General features: G+C 39.8%; 3 protein-coding genes across 3 annotated transcripts; all 3 read left to right on the top strand.

Moving 5' to 3' along the window:
* Positions 1-1,032: 1,032 nt before the first annotated feature.
* On the top strand, positions 1,033-2,340 carry foxq1a (forkhead box Q1a). The gene has a single exon (XM_017422403.3). The coding sequence runs from the start codon at positions 1,201-1,203 to the stop codon at positions 1,948-1,950; it is 750 nt and encodes a 249-aa protein (XP_017277892.1). The 5' UTR covers positions 1,033-1,200; the 3' UTR covers positions 1,951-2,340.
* A 1,123-nt stretch (positions 2,341-3,463) lies between these two features.
* On the top strand, positions 3,464-8,286 carry foxf2a (forkhead box F2a). Its single transcript, XM_017422402.3, has 2 exons — positions 3,464-4,604; positions 5,675-8,286. Exons 1-2 carry the CDS (start codon positions 3,737-3,739, stop codon positions 5,848-5,850), a joined length of 1,044 nt encoding a protein of 347 aa, XP_017277891.1. The 5' UTR covers positions 3,464-3,736; the 3' UTR covers positions 5,851-8,286.
* A 2,465-nt stretch (positions 8,287-10,751) lies between these two features.
* foxc1a (forkhead box C1a) lies at positions 10,752-12,924 on the top strand. Its single transcript, XM_017422393.3, has one exon. The coding sequence runs from the start codon at positions 10,958-10,960 to the stop codon at positions 12,380-12,382; it is 1,425 nt and encodes a 474-aa protein (XP_017277882.1). The 5' UTR covers positions 10,752-10,957; the 3' UTR covers positions 12,383-12,924.
* Positions 12,925-24,228: the final 11,304 nt, after the last annotated feature.

Raw genomic sequence — 24,228 nt, 5'->3', positions numbered from 1 at the left:
ATTAGGTGTCTCAAATTTAAAAGAAATGTATGAAAAATTTGTGAGTAGCTACAAACTCCCATGTACGTTTGTTTATCTACTGAAACAGTCAGTAATGAGAATGTTCATGGGATCTCTTGACAAGAAGTTTGACAAGTTTGATGTATTGGTAGGTACATATTTACTTATCGGTCTAGAAGACGTTTTGCAACAGCAGCAAGCATTTGAATGCCAAGCTCTGTCTTCATGGAACTCCCCTTGCTCCATCCCTGATAATTATTCTTGAAAGTTGTCTTACTTTTTCTTTTGGTTTTACATTAAGCAGCAGATTCACTTTTATAATTTAACCTAGACATCTTCCCTGAGATCCTGTGCTTGTCCTATTCCACCATATTTGTGTACCTGCAGAAACTAGGGCCAGCCTAAATCACTCGACCCGAGCTTCCACCTGGTTTTTGGTGAATTCTGCCTAGTGCTTCATTTCCACAAAGTGTGGACCCACATGTCAGAATTTTATATGAATATATCTGTAAAACTACTATAGTAAACACTTTGAAACTTTGCTAATACATATAGTTTAAAATAACATTTTTTCATATTTTGCCATTAGTAATTTTAAGACATAAGGAAGATGGGATCATTGTCATCCATTCATCCATTTTCTTTAACCACTTCTCCTTTCTAGGTCATGGGGAGCTGGTGCCTATCTCCTGGGCTCATTGTGCCTCCTGAAATTAAAAGCTTTGTCCTTGGATCGCACCTGGCGTTCAGTGGAGATGTACGCCCCCTGGTTGTTTCAGGTGACACAGTCTCCAACTGTCTGATGGATCACATTCCACAGGTTAGAATGGGATGTACTGAATGCAGCGTTGAGATAAGTGTTCTGACCTGCTAATTGATATCAGGTAAACGCTAAATAATCAGATAATGATTTGTTTCTGCGTTATCTTCATGCTCATAAGATAAATATGCTGTCTGACTTTCCAAATCCTTTGAAATGCAGCTCCGCCTCCTTTGGGTTGGTCCTCAGGTAAACCTGATATAAACTGTTGCTCACACACACAGCTGAGACCGGCTTCAGTGCTCTGGCAGGTATGGTTGTGAAGACGCATTCCTTTGGAGACTGCCCGAGACACTGCGCTTTTTGACGCACGAGAGGGATTTACGCGCAGACGCCTCCTGGGTTTTCTACACCGACCTGTGCTGCTGACCTCAGAAACGATGAAGTTAGAGGTGCTGTGTGGAAGCCATGTCGTGAAACACTTTGAGGGGACCGGTGATGCAGAAGGGAAAACTCGATCTCCTCCCCCCTCTGCGGAGGAGGAGCTGGGGTCGGACGGAGACTGCGTGGCTCACAGCCCCCCACTTCCCACCGCTCCATGTGGGAACAGCAAGTCCAAGCCGTACACGCGGAGACCCAAGCCCCCGCTTTCGTACATCGCTCTCATAGCCATGGCCATCCGGGACTCCCCCACCGGGCGCTTGACTTTGGCGGAGATCAACGACTACCTGATGAAGAAGTTCCCCTTCTTCAGGGGCAGCTACACCGGCTGGAGGAACTCGGTGCGTCACAACCTCTCCCTGAATGACTGCTTTCTCAAAGTGCTCCGGGACCCGTCCAGGCCCTGGGGCAAGGACAATTACTGGATGCTCAATCCCCAGAGCGAGTACACGTTCGCTGACGGGGTGTTCAGGCGCAGAAGAAAGCGCATCAACAAGAAGTTCGGCATGGAGCCAGAGGTGTCGGAGCGCGCGGAGGAGTCACAGATCATGCACAAGCCTGCCCCCACCACCGAGACTGACCCCTGCCCCAGGTTTACCAGTTCGTTTGCTATTGACAGCATCCTCAGTAAGCCGTTTAGAGGAGACCTGATCAGGCGGCATTCCCCTCTTTTCCCTGCGTTCATCTGGCCATCCTACACTGAACCTCTGATACATCATTTAAATACACCTGCTCTGTTTCCCTACTAGGCATCGAATCATGCGCAGGAACAAAGAGTGTCAATGAACAAAACAGACTATTTTGTTGTTTGGTGATATAAGCAATTATTGTGCACTGAATGTGGATACAAGGGAGGAAGCGAAGCAAAGACAAAGAGCAGCCACAAACCATTTTCGGTTTTGTGTTCAGGCTTAGACTTGATCAAATGAAACTGCGCTGATTTGTTTACCATCTGTTTGTTTCCATTTAAAGCTCAAACTGTTCTACAAACAGCTGTTTGTTGTAAATGTTACTGAATAAACTATTAACTTTATATGTTCAACATTGGATTTGAAATGCACTTTGAGTGTTTTGTTTTTCTGTCTCCCTTTCAAAAAAAATCATAAAAAGTTGACAATTTATTAAAACAAGTAACTTATTATGATGGCCCAACGTGTTTGTTTTTGTTATTTAATAACTTGATTGTCAAGGCAAATTGTGGAGCCCAATAAGGACCGAACCCAGCGGCCTGTTAGATGTGAAAGCAATAAAATGTTGAGGTCTGTTCATGTTGCTCCATCTTGAAAAAGTTGGAAGCGTCCCTAACGGGCGGTGGCAAGTAGACACACGATTCATAAGCGTTCAGCTATAATAATAATAATAATAATAATAATAATAATAATAATAATAATAATAATAATAATAATAATAATAATAATAATAAAATAACAATAATAATAATAGTTTTTAGTTCTGATAGTAGAAATAGTCTGATATAAATACGATTGTGATGCTCACAGCTGTGGAAAACGGACACCTAATGTTTACAAAAGCACAAAAAGTCGCTTCAGTCAGTACGCATGCGCAGAAAGGCATTTATTTTTGTAGCTGAAATTCTGACCTAAAATACAAGGTATAAAAAGAAAGGTACCTGAACTCTTAATATATATTTTTTACCAAGTTGAGAGGTTGCCATATTAAGCTTTTAAGTTTGCTAAGGAAAACTTATTTATGTTTTTGTTTCTTTTTATTCTAAAGGTAATTTTTAATACGTTGTCACAGTATTTGAATCGTTCTTTGAGTCTTTTGCTATGTTTCCCTCTAAATAAAGAATAATTTCTGTAGAGATATAATCCAGGCTCTGAGAGGTAAACTGACGTTTGCGCGCTGTGTGGTATGTTGGCACAATTGAATTCGGGGTGGGGGGAGCAGTAAACCCGAGCAGACATCAATCATACAAAGACTCTGGACTTCTCTTGTACTTTTCTTAAAATGCACTATATATATATATATATATATATATATATATTCAAATATATATATACAGTATATATATATATATATATATATATATATATATATATATATATATATATATATATATATATATATATATATATATATATATATATATATACTGAATTTGAGAAAGTGAGGAGGAGGAGGAGGTCTGTCTTACACCACTGCGCCTGTGTCAGGTTTTCTGTCTGGATTTTGGCCAGATGGGGTGGGAGTATAGCTGCGATTTCTTCGAGGAATTTAGAAAAAGAAGGTGGGGGGACAGGAGGGGGGTGAACGCGATTTGTTTTGTGGTCAAGTTGAGTTTCAATAGGGGGGATATGCGCAAGTAAAGTGGAGGATTTTTATCTTTCCTCTCCTCCGGGATGTTTGCCAGCGATGGACGGAGACAAGAAGGACGGACGGCTGCGGGGTGGGTTGGGGTTATAATCCCGCAAAGCGTCGCTCAAGAACATTTAACCTCTGAAACGTCGCAATGGGGAACTTTTATTAAAACTTAAAAAGTGGGCAAAAGCAACATAAAACCGGAGAAGAAGCATGACGAGCGAGATCCCTCTGCAACATCTGGATCCCTGTGTTCCAGCTGCTGGTGCCGCTCTGCTGGGCGCGCGGCCAGCGTCGGAGAGCGCTCAGAGCGCAAGTACGGGAAAAAAGGGAAATCCTGGCTTGAGGCGCCCTGAAAAGCCCCCCTACTCATACATCGCTCTCATAGTGATGGCCATCCAAAGCTCACCGAGCAAAAGACTCACTTTAAGCGAGATCTACCAGTTCCTGCAGGCCCGGTTCTCCTTCTTCAGAGGAGCGTACCAGGGATGGAAAAACTCTGTCAGGCACAACTTGTCTCTGAACGAATGTTTCATAAAACTGCCAAAAGGTCTGGGCAGACCTGGCAAGGGGCACTACTGGACCGTCGATCCGGGCAGCGAGTTCATGTTTGAGGAGGGCTCGTTTCGTCGCAGACCGCGGGGGTTCCGAAGGAAATGCCAAGCCCTGAACCCGATGTACAGGATGATGAACGGCATCGGCTTCGGTGCGTCTGTGCTCCCGCAGAGCTTCGATTTCCAGTCACCTTCAGGTTCACTGGCATATCACCACAGCTACAACTTAGACCTGATGGGTAATAACGCACCAGGTGGGTTTGAGGGACTCGGAGGGGGGCATCACGTCCCGCATGTCTCGTCCAGCTCCGGATATGTGACCGCCTCGATCTCAGACTGTTACCCGGACAGCAGCAGCAGCCCCCTGCAGCCCTCGTTGGACTGTCAGCATCAGCATGTGAGCGCAGCTTCGCACTGGAATGCACCTGCATCCTCGTTCAACAAACAGCAGCCCCCGAGCGCGTCATCCCACTCCGGGGATCAGGGCTACCCGCACCACAGCGCGCGAGATTCGGCCCACATTTCAGGTAAGTCCTCCCTTACAAGCTTTGTAGTTTTTTGGTGAGGTGCAGTGTAGGTAATTCGTTAATTTAAAACAAATCCTCAAACTGATCTGAGAAAACACACCCGGCACTTGACTACATGTGGTTTGAACTATTTACTTTTGAGAAAGTGAAATAGTTCAGGGAAACGTGCGCATACAGAGTACACCTTTGGATGCAATACTAACAGGATATCTCTAAAACAAATCAATGAAATAAACAAACTACTGACTATTCCAATAATAGCAAACAAACCTAATATTTGATATTTGCTGATACAAAATCTCTTCTTCAGTTTCAGTTTTTTAATGCAGCACACAACCGTGCGTAAAGTGTGTGCATTTGCTTTGCCTCACACGTGGGTTAAAATGTTTTTCAATTTCATTGCATCAGATTCGTAATTTTTACATCACATGAAAGTCTGTACAACACACACACAGCACAAGAAATGTGCGAAGAAGATGCAAAAACGTCTAAAACACGCAAACACGTCTTCACAACAGCAGGAGTTTATTTTACTGTTGAAACTGCAGCGCTGGTTGTTGAGGCCTTTTAAAGTGCTCCAAACGTGCCTCCGGACTCTCTTTACTAAATGCACGTGTTCCTTCCTACTTATGTCCTAATTTTACACGACTGTTTATATATTAAATGTAGAACGAATTCCCTTAAAATTAATTTAGAAAGGTGACACAAATGTGTGTTGGCTTCATTAGTTTCCCTATAATTTTTTATTTGTTCCTTTTTTGTAATTTCTAACGTGTAAATCTTCATCTGAAAGTGAGGAACCTGTTTCCAACATATTACCAAACAATAAAAAAGATGAAAAAGTCAGCTAGGAAGTTCATAAAACCACGTTCAGGACTTTCCTGACATTAATTAGAAGCTCAGTGGGTACGTTATTATTAAAAGCCTTTTGGAAGCTATGAGATGCAATTACAAGTTTATTTTGAACATGACTGAAAACTTGCATTTTTATTTAAAAAAGGGGGAATGAGGGAGACAAAACAGTAATGGTTGGAAGAGATGCTGACCCTCTCGGCCCTGTTTGTTCACAGGAGGACTGTCTCGGTTTTCCAGCCACTCTGCTGCTCCTGTTCGGGACAGGAAGAAACTGCTTTTACACCTAAATGGGATCTCTTCCCTCCATCCAAGCAGCGGAGGATCTTATTCCCACCACCTTCTTCACCATCATCAGAGCGTGTATCAGGACGTGAAGCCATGTGTGATGTGACCAGAGGAGGAGAATGACATCAAATAATTACAAACACTGACATAAAAACATAAAAACAAAATTTAGAATTATAGCCATGAGGTGGAAACTTCTTTTTCTCATTACACTTCATACTCACAGATAATGTATTTGAAATACTTCTACATTTGTCTTCTTGAAGTAGTGACTGTGTTTCTGCTCCGTTTCTACATGAATAAATAATTGTAATTTTAAAACCATTATGATTTGGAACCATGCATATTTCTTACGTCTTAATGCTGCATTTCTTTCTATTTCTCAATAAAATAAATCTCACGGCAATCAAAGCAGCAACAAAACCAAACAAACACATTTCTTGAATGATTTCAAGCAATTGTAATTTTTTTGTTTTGTTTTTTAATACGATCCATTATTGGAGTGTTGGATTTTAATGGGAACTAATTTTTAGCAGCTCACTAGAAGAAAAGAAAACAATTTTAGTTGAAAATTTAAGATATTGAAATGAGTTTGTCATCTCATTAATCATTTCTCAGCTCCTATAAATACGTTTACCCTTTATTTTATCCCAAAGAAGAGGAAATAATAATAAAATAGGACTTTGTAAATATCAATCACACATTTTATATTACGGCAGTAAGACTAAGCAAATTTAAAATTACACAATTCTCTTTCAAGTTGTTTCAAACTGTTCAGCTCAGTTTTCTAGTGATTTGTGTCTGTATTTGTCCATTTAATGGCTCATCTGCAGGAAACTGAGACTAAAACTCGGTCCAGTTCGTTTGACTCACGCTGCCATCTAGTGGTGAGTGGAAGCTACAGCAGGTCGGTCATGGTAACCAATTCTGATGTGCAGGAGATGTACATCACAAAGGTACAAAACTGGAATGAAATGTAACAAAATTATTGGCTTCCTGCTAACCAGATTATTTAATCAGTCTAATCCTTTGTTGGCTTTAGGTTTTCTGGAATGAGTCAGACTTTGTTGTATGGGTTTTACATCTGACAATAATTAAGAAACTTTCAGTTGTTCACAAATATTAAGGCATATTTTTATTCATGCCGTTTAATTTTTGCTATATTCTAATAACGATGTTACTATTTCCACAGAACTGAACAACTGCACATTTCTCTCCATAACACATGTGAGAAAGTTTGTAACTAAATTCTCAAATAGAATTTGAACCGTCCCCCACGATATGTTGATATTTAATAGAAGTTCTTGCTGATTGGGCGACACATCCTTGAAGTAGTTTAGCTGAGAAGTGTTGTTTTTTATCTTTACCTTTTTATTAGGTACCTTCACCCAAACTGTGAAAATTAGTAATTGTCTCAGCGGTGGATGATAACTTATAAGCAGACAACTTTTGCCAATTCAACTGTTTACTGGAAGAACAGAATAAATCAGGGACTCTTCCGTCAGATAGTTTCCATCTTCTGTTCAGCCTGTCTGGAAATCATTCATACTCTGGAAGCTAAAATGCATTTGTGTAAACAAATAAAAAAAACTTCTTTAATGTCCCACATAAAAATAAGCAGTTTTTATTAATTTGGGCCAATAAGACCGATAATGTTAGAGTTTATATGCAAACAGCCTCGTCGTTATTTTTATTTATTTTTTTCTGTTTAGTATAAAACTGTTGACAGAACAACAAAAGGATATATAAAAATATGCAAAGTGTATAAAATAAGCAACACAAGTTCATTCAGAAGATGACGCTTGTCTGTTGGTTTATTTGATTGATTTCAACTAGTCGGGCCTGATATTCAGTGATTATGTGCAGAATAACCATGCGTGGACATAAAAAGGGTGGTTTAGTGACCTGTGATCTTAGCTGGCAGTAAAATCTGTGTAGAGGCCTTGTAAAAATCTTTGGCCTGCTCGGAGTTTTAAACAAGTGTCAGACATGACAATCAGCAAAAAGCCTGCATGACATTTCATGGGACCTGATGTGACCAGATGTTACATGATTACTGCTTCAGTAAAACTGAAAGATCAATGTTTTTTATTATTATTATTATTATTATTATTATTATTATTATTATTATTATTATTATTATTATTATTATTATTATTATTATCAGGCATCTTGAAGATATAAGCCACCCACAATCATTCCATGTGAATCAAAACAAATGTTTGTTCATCCACTTTTAAATCTGTACATTTCTTCAACCAAATAATTCACTTTTTGCACCTGATATCAACCTTTGACGACAATGAGAACTGTCATGAGCTTTAAATGCAGTAACTACATTTAACATGTTATGAAAACCCTACAGTATTTTGTCTTTCAAGATGCCAACACCTCTGTTTATCAGTTCTTTAAATACATTTCTTCTGTTGTGCTTTAAGGAATCCACTGCACACATTTCAGCCTTTATTCTCCCCACAACCCAAAAGAATGAGAAATTTGAATGGTTAATATTATGTTGGTGAAATAAAATGCTTTTTATGCCTGCCAGCAACAACTAGTTTATCAGTATTTGTGTTTGTTCATTTATATATTATTAAAATTAAATTTTGGTGTCGGGTATGACAGTATTTAGTCGATGGTTCTGAATATATTGATTTCATGTAAAAAAAAATGTTTTATCCTATTCATTTTCGTTGAATGCTATCTTTGTAATGGAAAAATACACTACAGAAGAAAAAATGTTTGCAAAGAGTCATATTTGTGTGTGGGGGGAGGGGTCATTATATGCGAATAGAAATTAGTTTATGGCACAAAAGAAATCTGTACATATTATATAAACATGCACCAGATCCAGATAGACATTCTGTTTCTCTGAATCTTAGAGGTTTTAATTTTGATGGACCCCCTCCCTCTCCTCCTGGCACAGTGGTGTAGTACCCAAATAAACCACGAGGTGGGAGCACTCTCTAACAATCACTCCACCCTCAGTGAATGTGATGTGATTGAGCAGAAACAGATTTACAAAACTGTCTTTGAAAAAAAAAAAAACAAGAAAGAAGAACAAGGTAAAAAAGTTAAAGGTGATTTTTTTTTTGTCTCTTTTGAATATCTGATGCATTTGTAAACTTTGATATTTTCTTTCAGTAAATTGGGAACTTCGTGGAATTAGGAGTAGCCTAATTATTTAAGTAAAGAACAATGAAGTAAAGAAGGAAATGTAAAACTGAAAACACAAAGCTTCCCCTGACATTTGGCAGAAATGTACCATTTCTGGCCGCCAGGGGGAGACAAAAGTTAAACTTTGATGGTTGAAGGAGCTGCCCTCTTTTCTTTTCCTCTCTTTCAAAAGTTCTTAAACAATGTGATAAATGTAACTCTGTTTTTTTGGTTTTCGGTCATATGAGTTGGCTTTTGTGTTGGAATTTCATTTGAACCTAAAAAGTATTTTTTGATTATTTCCTTCTCAAAACTTTATTCTAATACTCATTACAGAATTATACCTATTTATTTATTTATTTTATTTTATTTATTTAAAAAAATTAAGAAAAAACATTTAATTTCTGTAGTTACCTCAGCCATTGGTTTTATGATAGGCGTTTGAAGGGGAAAAATAATTAAACAATCACAAAATAAATTGTTTCAATACTGATCAAGCTATATTTGAGCTGTTGCGGTATCCTTCTATGTACTGTAACAACAAATCGACATTCTATATTTAAAGTACAAGGGTTGGAAACCAGCTGAATGCGCATGTTAGAGTTATGCGCAATAATTTGACTCTCTGTTGTGTCTGTCGCGGTGACTCCAATGATCAGGAGTTATAGGGAGGCCTGGGAGGGCAGGCTGGGGTATTAAGTAAGAAAAAAACAACAAAAAAAAAGAGCAGGGCCTATGGTGAATTGTGCAAACAGCCCAGGGCGGTGGAAAAAAGTTCATGCCCGGGTCCATGTAAGGGGAAACCAGCGGAGCCCTGCAGGCCGCCGCGCGGACATTTAATGAAGCCGACCTGAGGGGGGATTACAGCGGCACCGGGACGGGAAGGTCGTCTCACGATGATCATTACCAGTCTCAGGCGAACAGGAGGGCGACACAAGCCTGGAGGCCTGATCGAAATAAAAACGCCTCAGCCTCTTTCACTTCATATAACCTTAACGCGAAATGCCGTGATATGAATTAAAGGGCTGCATTTCTGCGAAAGAAAACAACAAAAATGTCTGCAAATAATTTCTCCTAATAGTCCAGCCTTGTTATTTTTGGTCACTCGATGGGCCTCCGGCATCATCAGACATTTTAATAAGAGCGCGCATGGCTCGAATCGATTCCTGTGGCGTGCTCATCTTGAATAAATTCTCACACTAACAGTTTGGTGACTTTCTAATCAAATTGTTTGAATCCTGATCGTATTTAAAATGAAACAATGAACTCAACCGCCTTTGATTTCACAATGATCCGCTGTCTTTTTTTATTTACAGACGCTTATTTGGCACCATTTATTTTAACTGATTTTTTTAAATTAAATAATAGAGCACAGCCATTTACCGTTCATTGCCTTTTAAATTAAGATAACTTCTTTTTAAATGACGTGAAACAAATGTACTGATTGCTAAGTCTTGAAATAAAATGGTTTGATAATATTTAATCATCTATTAATAAGTGAAACGTGAAAGAGACTCTCGGGGATATTTTACCTTAAAGCTACTCAGAGATGCACTTTGCAGGAACGTGCATCCATGATCGGACAGTGGGCATGTCACGTCTGAAGGTTTTGGCAGGACAGAGCTGGCAGTTTTGCCGACACCTCTCTGAAGCTTTTTTTAAAAAAAAAAAAAAAAAAAAAAAAAAAAAGCCCATGAGTGTGGGCCAGCAGCTCTCTGCTCGCTGTGCTGTGCTCGGCCTGACTTCCTATTGGACGAGCCGCGCACTCTTGTGGGTGGAGGCGGGGCTTCCCTAGAGAGGGGGGGAGAAAAAAAGGAGGAAAGAATTTAACTGCGCAAAAGTCCTGTGTGGTGACGGATGTCCAAAGTTCAGAACTTTTTCAATGCGCGTCTCGTGCGGACTGAAGGATGGGGACGGCTTGAGCTGCTCTTTTCTCTCTTTGAATTCTCACCTTTGCAACAAGGAACTGTGACTTTTACGCACAGCAGCTCTCAGAGGAGGGAGAAGTAGAGCTCTTTTTTATTTTTTTGTGGATATTTTGGAGCGTTATCCTCGACATGCAGGCTCGCTACTCCGTCTCCAGTCCCAACTCCCTGGGCGTCGTGCCCTACATCAGCAGCGACCCGAGCTACTACCGGGCAGCAGCGGGAGGGGGCTACACGGGGATGCCAACACCTATGAACATGTACTCTCACGCGCCTCACGATCAGTACCCTGCCAGCATGGCCCGGGCGTACGGACCGTACACCCCCCAGCCTCAGCCCAAGGACATGGTGAAGCCCCCCTACAGCTACATTGCGCTCATCACCATGGCCATCCAGAACTCGCCGGACAAGAAGGTGACCCTGAATGGGATTTACCAGTTTATCATGGAGAGGTTTCCATTTTACCGCGACAACAAGCAGGGCTGGCAGAACAGCATCAGGCACAACCTGTCTCTCAATGAGTGTTTTGTCAAGGTGCCCCGCGACGATAAAAAGCCCGGCAAAGGCAGCTACTGGACCCTGGACCCGGACTCCTACAACATGTTTGAGAACGGGAGCTTCCTGCGGAGGAGGCGGCGGTTCAAGAAGAAGGACGCGCTGAAGGAGAAGGAGGAGCGGCTGCAGAAGGAGCTGCCGCCCCGGCAGCAGGGCCGCGGGGAGCCGGAGCAGACCGTGCAGGGCTCCCAGCCCGTCCGGATCCAGGATATTAAAACCGAGAACGGGGCCGTCACTCCGCCGCAGGCCGACTCGCCCTCCCTGAGCACGGTGCCCAAAATCGAGAGCCCGGACAGCAGCAGCAGCATGTCCAGCGGCAGCCCTCACAGCATCCCCTCCGGCAGGTCCATGCCCGGCATGGACACCTCTGAGCACCACCAGCACCACGGCCAGGCCTCCACGCAGGGCTTTAGCGTGGACAACATCATGACCTCCCTCCGGGGGTCCCCGCAGGGGGTCGCCGAGCTCACCCCCGGCCTCAGCGCCTCCACCAGGACAGGTATAACACCGTCTTTGTCCTTAAACTATTCTCCCAGTCAGACATCAGCCTATAGCTCGCCCTGTAACCAAAACTCCATCTCTACTACCTCCAACGCGACCTATCATTGTAACATGCAAGCCATGAGCCTTTACACTGGGGACAGGTCAGGCCACTTGGCACCGAGCACCAGTGTGGACGAAACGCTGCCAGATTACTCCGTCACAACAACTTCGTCCTCCCTGTCCCACAATCTAAACTCCGGCCAGGAGAGCCACCATAGCCACCAAGGGAGGCTGGCCTCGTGGTACCTGAACCAGGCCGGGGACCTGGGCCATCTGGGCGCGACCTACCCGGCTCAGCAGCAGAACTTCCACTCAGTCCGGGAGATGTTTGAATCCCAAAGGATTGGCTTGAATAACTCCCCGGTGAATGGGAATAACAGCTGTCAGATGTCATTCCCGCCGAGTCAGTCCATCTATCGCACTTCGGGAGCTTTTGTATATGACTGCAGCAAGTTCTGACCAAAGAGAGACAGAAAGAACGGACACAAGCTCAGTATTTTTTTTTTAACCCCGCTGAACTCTGACATTAAAATCCATCATTTTACCTCTTCTACCTGCCCTGACCTTGTGGACTCATATCAAATTAAAAAAGAAAAAAAAAATAAACAGAAAAGACTTGATCTTCTTTTTTTTTCTTCCTTAAAGAACAGTGTTACTTCAGATAACACGTAAGTCTTCGTCTCTCTCTCTCTTTATTTTGTGCTTTTGCGCCTTTATATGCTTAAGATGATGTGTCACTTTTCTTAGACGTGTAAATTGCATATAGTAATTTATTTCTAAACTGTCGCCGGGTTTATATATATATGGACCAAACACCCCACACCAAAAAAAAGAATTGTTTCTAAATTGAATTCGCTTGACTGTCCAAGCAACTTGTTGTTCAAGTAAGACAAAAGGGAACGTGTAAAAATCGCCGTATTACTTTAAAGATTATTTTCATGATGTTGAAAAGTACTCTGAAGGATTTGTGTGTATGTTTAATAAATTGCCATTTTATGGGAGTTAGAGTTACGCCTCATTTCTTACAGACTTGAATTCCGGATTTAAAGACAGTTTACTTTTTTAAAGAGTGAAATTTTAAAAAGTGACAGAAAATTATATATTTACAGAAAAAAATGGGTCTTATTTTCCCAAACGCATCATCACGGTGGAAGTATTTTTTTTATTGGTCTGATTTGATGCAAGATTATTCTTTTTTATTTGAGCGCGTCTCTGAAAGGGTTTAAGGGACGCGCCTGCTTGTGGGGTTTTGAATTCTGGTTGTTTCAGTTTAACGTGTGAAGTGTTTATAAATGTAGATTTTCATTCCCATATATTACATGAAATCAAGCTGAGCCCATGAGCCGCAGGGAAACTGACTGCAAACAGGACAGCTTTGTTTTGGACCGAGCTGTGTGTTTACTGGCGCACCTCACTGCTTGCTTTATATCATACCACACATGCCAAAGATATTCCCGTTGTCACTTCAGTTTTGATGTTTTAGCTTCTCTGTGTGTTCTGACATGATGCTGACCCTGAAGGAGGAAAATGTGACCTTTACGTTTCATTGCATGAGTGAGTCAGATGTTCTTTGGTGTTTGAGGACATTTATCTGGAAAGGATGAACAGGCAGGCGTCACACACAGATAAAAGTCCAAATATTATTTTATGGTAATCCCACTAGGTATTTTAAACATATGCTTTAGATGAATGATTGATAAGAAATCATCTTTTAATTACAGAATAGGCAACATTTAAACACCTTCTGTCTTTTATTTTTAAATAGCAACTGGCTTTTTAGCTTTACATAATACACATCTTGGGTTTTATTAAGCTAACAGCAGTTTTTAAATAAATTATCTAATGTTTTTTTTAATTGAAAATTTCACATTTTTAGTTGACATATTTATTTCAAACTCCAGTCGTTTGCATAAAGCAAAATATATTTGGGTAGACTTGTGTGAGTAAATTACGCACGAGTTACATAATAATAATAATAATAATAATAATAATAATAATAATAATAATAATAATAATAATAATAATAATAATAATAATAATGAATTATATTTATTGACACTAGTCACAATAAGCCAGAATTACCACACGAACAGAAGAAAATAAAAACACAAAATATATGAAATTAAACGCATGGCAGTTGCATTAGTTTCCATCAAAATAAAAATAATAATAATAACTTGCACATTGCTACCTTCCACTGCAGTATTTTTATGATTTTTTTTAAGATTTGCATATATTATTTCCAAAACTTGTTTTTGGCTTGGGTACTCTTTTACGCACTGCCATTTTCTGTTTAAGTCTACCAGTTTGAAAGTGGTGGCAACATGTCTGACCCCAAATACACGACCAAACACTTGTAAACAAATAGCCTAAGAGAATATGGCATGATATAAATGAGCTTTAAATCAACAAGCCCGAAATAAAAGAAGAAAATAAATATTTTAGTGGTTGCGCACGGTTAATGCAAGTTCTCGTTTATCTTTCTGCTTTGTTTGTTTGTTTGTTTTACTTTCATTCTTCAACATTTCAAATTGCACAATGCATCACCAAAATCCTCCTCGTGCGCATTATCTCCGATTGCCCCACAATCAGGCTGATAAAAGTCATTAGATGTTTTCTCAAGTGTAGGCCCAATAAACAAATGTCGTGTTAGCCCAAAGATTGATGGCGCTCTTGCAGAATGGACCAGGTCAGGAAGGAATAAAATTCAATCAGAGAGCTGGAATCGTTTTTCATGGGACGGAAAAGGCAGAGAGGGAGACGGGGGGTCAACGAGGAGGATGTCGGCCGCCAAAGCTCCATCAACAATACAACAGGACGGAGCACACAGGGAGAGGAGCGGGAGGGAAGAGCTCATTTTGACCGTTTTAAAACTTGTAAATATGACGGCTTATGAGGGATTTTAAACTGTGCAGAAGAGAGGGACAAAAACTGGTCTCTGTGAGCAGCACCGAGGCCACATGTTCCCCTCCGCGTGTCCCAGAATTTAATCTGTGCTTGCCACAACAATATAAAAGAACAAATTTAATTTCACTTTCATTTCCCTTTTAGGAGGAGCTGCTAAACTAATCGTGTTGTTTGTGTTTACCCCCCCCCCCACACACACACACACACACACACACACACACACACACACACCACACACACACACACACACACACATACACGCACACACACATAACACACTTACTTGAAGATGGTGAAGATAGTCATTTTCATCAACAACAACACACCAGTCAGATGTCGCTCGGGGCTCATTTTCATTTATAAACGGGGAGGCCACGCAAGACATCTTGCTGGAGTTTCCAAACGCGCGGACACCGAGGGGCGCAGTTTTGTTTTTTTTTTTTCTCCGCGTCTTCCCGAAACGTTCCGCCACATTCCTGAAAACGCACAACTTCCCGCGCTGCTTTGGGTCAAATGGCAGAGACAAAAGCCTCTGTGACGGGCCTGCCTTTGATATCTACTGAATTAGGCACTGCACATTGGATTAAAAAACAAACAAACAGATGAGACAGCTCTTAAAGCCAAAGCTTTTGATTTTTATCATTCTTAAAATACTATCCAAAATAAACAAATTGGAGAATACCATAAATAATGATATTATTATTATTACTATTATATTGTCATCAATAAATTATACTTTTATTTTAAGAAGCGATGAACTGTGCGTCAGGCTGCGAGTTTACATGACAGGTTAATATTCAAGAAATGCGTGCAACGATATCTGCCACTTGTTAGCGACCTAATCATTACAATGTGGCATAAATATAATTTTAAACCTCTTAATTAGATTGAAATCGCACAACGGTGTGTTGCTTGTGCTGCACCCAGTTTTACCAACAGTGATGACGCATAAAGCAGAAACCAAAACGTTACCATACAAGCTTAAATGTTGAGGTTCTATTGCCTTCACCGAGAGTTCTTGTTTGAGGAAAGGAGATTTAAAATTATTGATCCCTTAAAGGTGAAAAACATACAATTTATTTATTTATTATGATGATTTTTTCCCCCAACCAAAGAGCCTATGTATCAAATCTGGGACTTGGTTTTACAATTAAAAATATGTCTGAAACTGAAAGCTACCCCCAGTAATCTGATAACAGAGTTTTATAATGTAGAACTTTGCTTTTATAAATAACCCTGCTTTTGTTCAGTTGGGTTTCCAGAGAATATAAATGGGCTGAAAGGTTCGGCGCGTCCCTGCAGACTGTGTGCACCTGTATGGCTGAGTGACCGCAGCTCAGGATGGAAAATGCTGGGTTTCAGCTCTCTGTCGCTCCGAGCGCCATCTGCTTCCAATTAGGAGCTCATAGACGCAAATTCTGTCTGCTCTGCTGTGTAGGGCCAAACGGGTGAAAAGCTGGAGGTCCAACACTTGTCCGTCAGGGAGAGAAAGAGAGAGAGAAAATACTGCATACAGCTTCCTGTTCTCAAAGTTTTATTTTGAGGATTACAAAAAAAAAAAAAAAACTATCAAAGAAATACTTTTCAGACTGGCGAGGCCTTATTAAAGCTTCAGAACTGCAGAGAAAAAAAAGCAAAACTTGTGCAGCATTTTTGAACCAGATGCAGCAGACTGATGCAGACCTGATGGAGGGATAATGGGGGTTCTGTGAATTCAGATCGACCTGCGAATAACCCGGCAGCCTTGGCGAGACACCTCGAACAGGAACAGAGTCGCCTTCAAGTCGCACAGAACCTGCTCTTTCTGCAGGTCGGACTCGCCGTTTCTAATTATAGAACAGTTCACATAAATGCTCCAATTATGCAACAGGAATATGCTATACTGTAATTTAAAGTCAAATCTGATTCAAGTTTTCAACAATAAACGAAGCCAAGAACGATTTTCTTTTCTTTTTTCTTTTTTTTTCTTCTTAAATCTCAAAGAGCGGTGATAAATTATCAGCAGCGCGGGGATGTTTATTGAAATAACACCAGATAAACAAATCCGCAAATGCCCCTGATGATGTGAAGCTTCGTCAGTTTGTGCAGCAAATGGCGTGTTGAGGCCACAGAATTGAACAATTAATATTTGACTGAGGTGAGAAATATTAAAGTGGAACAAAACGACGGTTTGGGCTGTTTGTTGCCTTAAAAACAAATACTTTCTCCTGCTTAAAAAAGAAAAAAATGAGCCGCATGTTCACCTGAGTGCATAAACAGTTTACTGCAGACATGAAGTCCAGAGTTTGTGGGAGGAGCTGATTGCCTCTCTGTGCTGCAGGAGCGGAGTAAGCTGAACAAACTTGAACTCTGTGTCACTTCAGAGCAGCTCAGCTACTGCTATCTGAGCCACGGCAGCAGTTGTCTGTGTCTTTCGAGGGTCCCATCTCATTTATAGCGCGAGGCGACCACTGGGCCATGGCCTCTCACGGTGCAGACAATCCGCCTCTTTTCACAAGAACATTTCACAGAGGAGATTTCAAATTCAAGTCAGGGCAGAGTCAATTTTCTGCTCCCCTTTTGTAAGGTGAATACAATGTTTGTGTGATAAAAAAAAAACATTTGAAATTTTGTACTGATATTTTGTGATAAAAACAAGTGCGAAAAGTAGAGAAAATGCAGCAGGAATGAGTAAAAGTGGTGGTAAATAAAATAAACAAAACCAACTTTTTCAAATGCACTTTCTGGAGGAGCAATTTTCTACGAAAAAATGAAAAATCTCTATAAAAGAAGACAAGATGGAAGGCCAATTTATGATTAAACACAAGTCCAGTGGAAGGATGCCGTTGTGTGACTTTTGTCATCAGATTTTACCTCTGCTTGTCTCATCTTTTAAACCCACCGAGGGAAGCTGATCATGTTCGGAGCTTCGGGGGAAAAAAGAAAGAAAGAAAGAAAAAGGACACAGAAGACAGAGCTGGAAGTGACCGGAGGAGGAGAAAAAGGGACACACACCAAAAAGAGTGGCATTCATGAATTTTTCCTAATATAGCACATCAAACGTAATGAAACACCAAGAAAAACAAACCTGAAATTTAATTTATTAGCAGAGGTGTATGTAAAAGTCTCCAACAACTGCATTTAGAGACCATAATTTGCACTCTTTCACTGAGTTATTAGATTAATGTATGGAATTCAAAGGATTTTAGAATTGTTTTTAAAGTGGCTGATGCAAAACCCCATTTAAACTTTCAGAAAAAAAAATTGCTGTAACAAATAAAGGAAGACAATGCTGAATATAGCCTGCTTCTCTTTGAATATTGAGATTAAAAACAATTCAGTAACTATTTAATTTTCTAATAAATTAAATAACTAATTTATTAAAAAAACATAAACCAGCAGACTGGGTAAGAGATGGTCAAATAAATGATCCTAGAAAAAAAAATAGATGTATTAAAGTTGATTAGCCTAATTTATAGAGCAGGGAATATTTATTGATCCCCATCCCCATAACACACACACACACACACACACACACACACACACACACACACATCCTCCAAGACCTTTAAGCACACATTATATAATGAGAAGGAAAATTTCTATGCAGAAAAACGTGTGAGGTCAAACTCAGGCAAGGAAAAACAAACTGGTTCGAGGAATAACACCGACCTCAAGCTTTAACTGTTGCACATTTTCACAGTTTCTGAGGATTCAGAGTTTATTTAAAACTGAACAATTCAAATTAAGAAACAAACCATCCATCCTAGTGACACCAACAGTCTTCACTGAATACGGCACACATCTTTAGCACTTCCCAGGGAACCTATTTTGCGCACACGGAGAGCGAAAAAGAAAATTACTGCTTGTTCAGACTTTCTACGTTTAGAGCTTATCTCTGACTGGGATGAGTTTCTTCGTCTGCTGCGGCTCCTGTGAAGTGTGCAGGTGTGAGGTTGTTTCTGCCAGTCCTGGATCAGCCAGATGGTGTCTGTGTGTGATGGCGAGCAGCAGCAGCAGCAGCGATACAGCAGTGGTTCCTTTCACAGATCAGCACTCATATCTCTGTTCCATTTCCAGGCTCTCTGCTCATATAAACATCCCCAGTCCGTGGGCCTCTGATGTTTCTGCCTTTGTGTTTACAGTGAGAAGTCAGGCAAATACATGAACTTTGGGACAAAGAGAACGAGGATGAACAATAGAATAAGAAGCCAACTGCTTGAATAGGTTCCAGGGAAACACCACAGAACTTACCTTCTTCACTAAGTAGCATTAATAATTAGATTTTGCTTTTAAATCCAATTTTAAAAACTTTTATATTTTTTGTGTATCATTATCTCATTACCAGTGGCAATTCGATCATTTAACATTTAGTCTGTTGGTATTTAAAAAGACATTGCATTGTTTCGTTCAAACACTGTGAACTACAAGGAAACATATTCAGTACAGCATGAACATGGGCTAGCCCTAAAAGAAAAAAAGGCCTGTGTCGAAACCAAACAAACAGTTCAGGAAAAGTAAAGAGGAACACACACGTTTATACTGCCAGAAGGGTAAAATGGTCCTTGCAATGAAGCAAATGAGATGTAGCATTCACTTTTGAAAATGGAGCTTTGTCTGAAAATAATCTGAGCAAAAAATAATCACGCACGTTTCCAATCAAACCCAAATCCCGTGCAGTGCTGCGAACATCAAAGCGTACACTCAGAGCAGTCATCTCCCCCCTGCTCTTTTTTTAAACTGCCTTTTTTTCCTCCCCAACTTTGGAAAGTAGAAAAATCCCCTGTACATCAAAGAGGGAGACAGAGAAAGTAATTTAGCCTTATCTTAATTGAGCTGCAATTTTAATAATGATCTTACACTTTGGGACCAAGGAGGAGAGGAGGAGCCTGAGGGGGGGGGACCAGTTTCCTTGTGCTCTCCTGCTCTACTCTGTTGTCTAATCTCACTTCCAGACATGTCATTGGCCAGTGATTTATGATGACCTAATGTTTTGTTTACTTCATGTTCATAACAGGCAGGCGAACTGCATGGGCCATGTAGTAAAGGGAAACATGAAAAGAGTCGGGGCTGCTGGCAGGACTGCAATCCCCAGCAGTTCACAGAAATAAACAGCTCTGTGATTCAGCGACCTAGCACTGCACCTCCTTCAAATTAGGAGCCGGTGCTTATAGCCCCTCAGAAGTTTTCAAAAGTCTGCGTGCTTCACCTGTTGTTATGATGCTGCCATTAATCGGCTTTGTCGAAGTTCCTCGCTGGATTTCAGCTCTTTAAAGTTGCTTTGCCATCTGACAGGGCAAACATACAGGCCCTGACAGAAAAGTCCCGTAAGTCCGTTCATTTGGATTCAGCTTCTGTTGGTGGTTTTCTGGTTATTTAGCACAGCAGTTGTTGGCGATTCAAACAGCAAATGGTACAAAGAGGACAGAAGCTTTATGTTATGTTTTAATTTATTTATGAGAGCTATGTCACCAGTACACAATTGTCCTATGTCCATTTACACTTATGCAAGTGCTTCTTCCACAAGCCTCATCCTGCATATCTGATCTTATGATCAGGAGAAAGCAACTTGCGTTTTTTTTTTTTTTTTTTCTGAAAGAAAAAAAAACACATTTTGTAGGGTGTTGCATGTTAACAGACAATAAAACAGAGACACAGCGGCTAAATCTTTATCTGCTTAAAGGGTTTCACCTTTCAAATGCGGGCAGTAAAAAAAAGCTAATGGCTTCTTGTGTTTCTTCCTGCAACAGAATGGTGATGGCTTATTTAAAATCTTTGCAGAGAATTCACTTAAACTTATTGACTGATGCTGGCTTTAGATTTACACTCGTATACACAAATTAAATGCACAGCAATACACCTTTCATGTAATAAAGTAGAAAAAAAATATTTTCATGGCCTGCATCTGTTTTACATCTTGATTATGAGCACTGTTGCTTAAAAAAAACAATAGAAAAATCCAGTGCTCTAATCCAAATTCTGTTGTCCACGAAAACCGTAACTAAATCATCATATACCCAGTTAATTGTGCGTCTGCTCACTAATTTTATTGCCATACTTGAGCTAATCTCAAATGGGTCTGAAACTGATTATTTTTGATGGTTTGTTTTAGTTGGATAAACTTTAACTGCTGATAAAAGATTATAAATTTGTTTGCCAGTTGTTATAAACTAGGTAAAATAATACATTTATTATTATACAAGTTTAGATGGATATATTTCACTTCAAAGATGTAGAAGAATGGCAAACTGAACATTTGGGTCATAAAAAATACACCAGCTCTTTGATTTAACTATTTAAAAATAGTGTTAGATGTAACTTTGTTTTTAAGTTTTCATTTTTGTAATTTTCACCACTTGTGCAAACCTACCCGGAAACACTTTATAAATTTGTTTTTAAATAATAATTAACAACTTGATAAAGATGAGATACTTTGTTAAAATGTAAAAAGAAAAATATATAAAAGACAAAGGAGTCTAAAAACATTCAACTTAACCAACATCATTAATGTCTTCTATAGAGTCTAAAGGAATAACTCATTTTATTGGATTCCTATTTATAAAAAAAATTTAAACTTATTATGAGCTAACACACCCTCATAAATTTGCATCCAGTTTTTATAATAAGCATTATTATTATTTTTGGTTTATTTTTTTGTTTTTGCTTTAGGTCTTGCAGCACAAGCAACATCTCTCACTCAAGCATTCATACAAAGATACTTGGTACAAGGTTGCATATTTGTTGTCTGTCATCCAAACACACTGATGAGCATATCATGATTATCTTTGGTTCAATATCTTTCTGAAAGACTCCTCAACATCTGGGCCAGATGTTACAATCAAACATTTTGAATTCACCAAGGTTGCAGGACTTCTGCCTATTCAAGATGGTGTTTTTCCTCATTGTTCAAAGATGGTCTCGTCTTACTTAAACAAAGAATCGACTACAGACTCCTTGCCAGGCTTTGATGCAAAAGCTAAAGAATTACAAATGCAAAGAAATTTGCTGGAGTCTTTCAAAATTGTTTCTTTAAAAAAAAGAATTATATGTAGAACACAAGATAATTCAGTTGTGTCAACAATGTATTCAACAGCACATAAAACAGAAAATGAGCAAAAAGAAAATAAGGAAGTGGCAATGAAGATGTCTCAAATTGGTTTTGAAATATGGTCTCATTGTTGCAGTTCACCATGCGCCTCCTCTTAGCCATGATGAGAGTGTAATTTCTTTATGGATGAACAGTTTCAAATTATATCAGAGTCAACATGTGGCACAGACACCAAAGAAGACATGTTACAAAAACATATATATATAATATATGTGGTACTTCATGTATATAGTACCACTGGGAAAAGAATGGGTTATAGTGGCTTTATGTAAAACCCAAACAGATCTGCTTTGGCAGATCAGGAAATAGATTCCGAACTTATGTAAATTTGTTGTTTTGCTCTATGACTGTTACAATTTTTTTTACACTTTTTTATGTTTATGTCTTTTTAAGGGTTAGAAACCAAAAGTATATAACATGAATGGGATTAGATAAATCATTTTAAAAAGTATCACACATTTCCAGACAAAACATGACAATCTGAGTCCTGCACTATCAACAAAATACATGAGAGAAATCGGCAACTGAAATACATTATTCCATAATTTGTGATAAGTGTTACATACACATAGATCATTTGTCTGCAAATACACGAAAAAAAAAATAGTTTTATTATGACATCAAAAGGGGCGGCACAGCAGAGCAGTGGTGAGAGCTGTCGCCCCACAGCGAAAAGGTTGCAGGATCACCTCCCAGCCTCGGGCCTTTCTATGTGGATTTTGCATGTTCTCCCCATACACTTGTGGGCTTGTACTCTGGTTTCTTCCCACAGACCAACAATGTGAATGTTAGGTTACATTGAAACACAGCGTGAATGATTGTTTGTCTCTGTGTGGCCCTGTGATGGCCTCACGACTTGTCCAGAGAGTACTCCGCCTCTCTCACAGTGACTACTGAAGAGAGACACCAGCTCCCCTGCAACCTGGAAAGGAAAAGCAAGTAAACAAAATAGATGGATGGATGATATCAAAAGCCTGAGAACATGTGTCACTAAATGTCCCACAGTATTGGAAAGCTATTAAGTTTTATGTATTTCAGCTGTATGTATTACATGACCCAAAGAGGCCATGCCTACAACTCATTGTGATGGAGATGTCACTTGGGTAAATATTTTTCTTCTTCCAGTCTGGCCATTTAAAATTCATTTTGAAAATCCCATCAGATAGGAATTTCCTCCTTCTGCACCAGCAACCATAGCAGACGACTGCAACATTCTTATCTTATCAGCAGCAACAATCTTGCATTGTGTCGTGCCCAAACAGGGAGAAGCAAATTCTTAATGAAAGTGGTGCTACAGCTCCATACTCCTCCACAAATATTGTAGTAATGAAATTGTCGCGTACCTTGTTCAGTCATTAACTTTGGTGGAATGTTGACTCTTTGTCCAGCAAAGGAGAAAACAGTCAACCCCTCTTGCTCTTAATATTCCCTGAACTTCCACTTTTCTTCCCGGCTTTACTCTGGCACGGTGACTCATGTTATAAGGTCAGTGAAGCAAAGTGTGAGCTGTGTCTGCACAGGAAGTACAGCCAAATCAGTAGTGTTGTCCATTAATGACAGCTCTGCTGCCGTCAGAACCCAGAACAATGGCCACAGACTCCCCCCCCTGGCATTGGGAAAAACTTACTCAGTCTGTAATCTCACTTGCACTTGCAGAGGAGATAAAGCAAACAGGAAAATAGAAGAAAGTAATCTAGAAAATGTATTTAGCTGGGCGCATGTGGGCACATCATGTTTAGTCTTTTCAAATAAACTGAGTTTTAACCTGTAGAAGTCCTAATATTTAAAGATGTCTCAAATAGTTTAGTCAAATTAAAATGTTTTTGTTTATTTCTTTTCACAGATTGCCTTTAAAAAGTGCATGAAAAGTGTACATTATAAAAGTAAATTTTATGAATTAATATCAAGAAATTTTCATTTTTAGCTCTAATTATTCACCCATCCAACTTAAATGAGTGTATTGGAGAATTTCTAAGTTGTTTGACATGGCTGGCTATAACCCCTGTTTACCACCTTTTATGTGACTGTCCGCTGAAGAGCATCAGTCAAATATACACATTCCTGTTATGGATTTCTTTACACAGCAGGAAACTTAACCTCGGTCACCCAAATGCAAAGTAAAGGCTAGATACCCTATGAAAACAAACAAAGCCTAGAGACTTGTTAATGTACTGCTTGGGCATACATTATTCTGGAGGAAGGAATTTTTTTCATGCCAAGATAAATATATTGTACTCTCACATTGCACATACAGGGACCGAAATGGTATCAATTAAGTAGTATAATGCTCCCCTGGAGCTGCTGTAATGAT

This window comes from Kryptolebias marmoratus, linkage group LG20, assembly GCF_001649575.2.
Source record: "Kryptolebias marmoratus isolate JLee-2015 linkage group LG20, ASM164957v2, whole genome shotgun sequence".
In the NCBI taxonomy this organism is placed as follows: Eukaryota; Metazoa; Chordata; class Actinopteri; order Cyprinodontiformes; family Rivulidae; genus Kryptolebias; species Kryptolebias marmoratus.
This window is presented reverse-complemented; position numbering and strand designations above follow the sequence as displayed.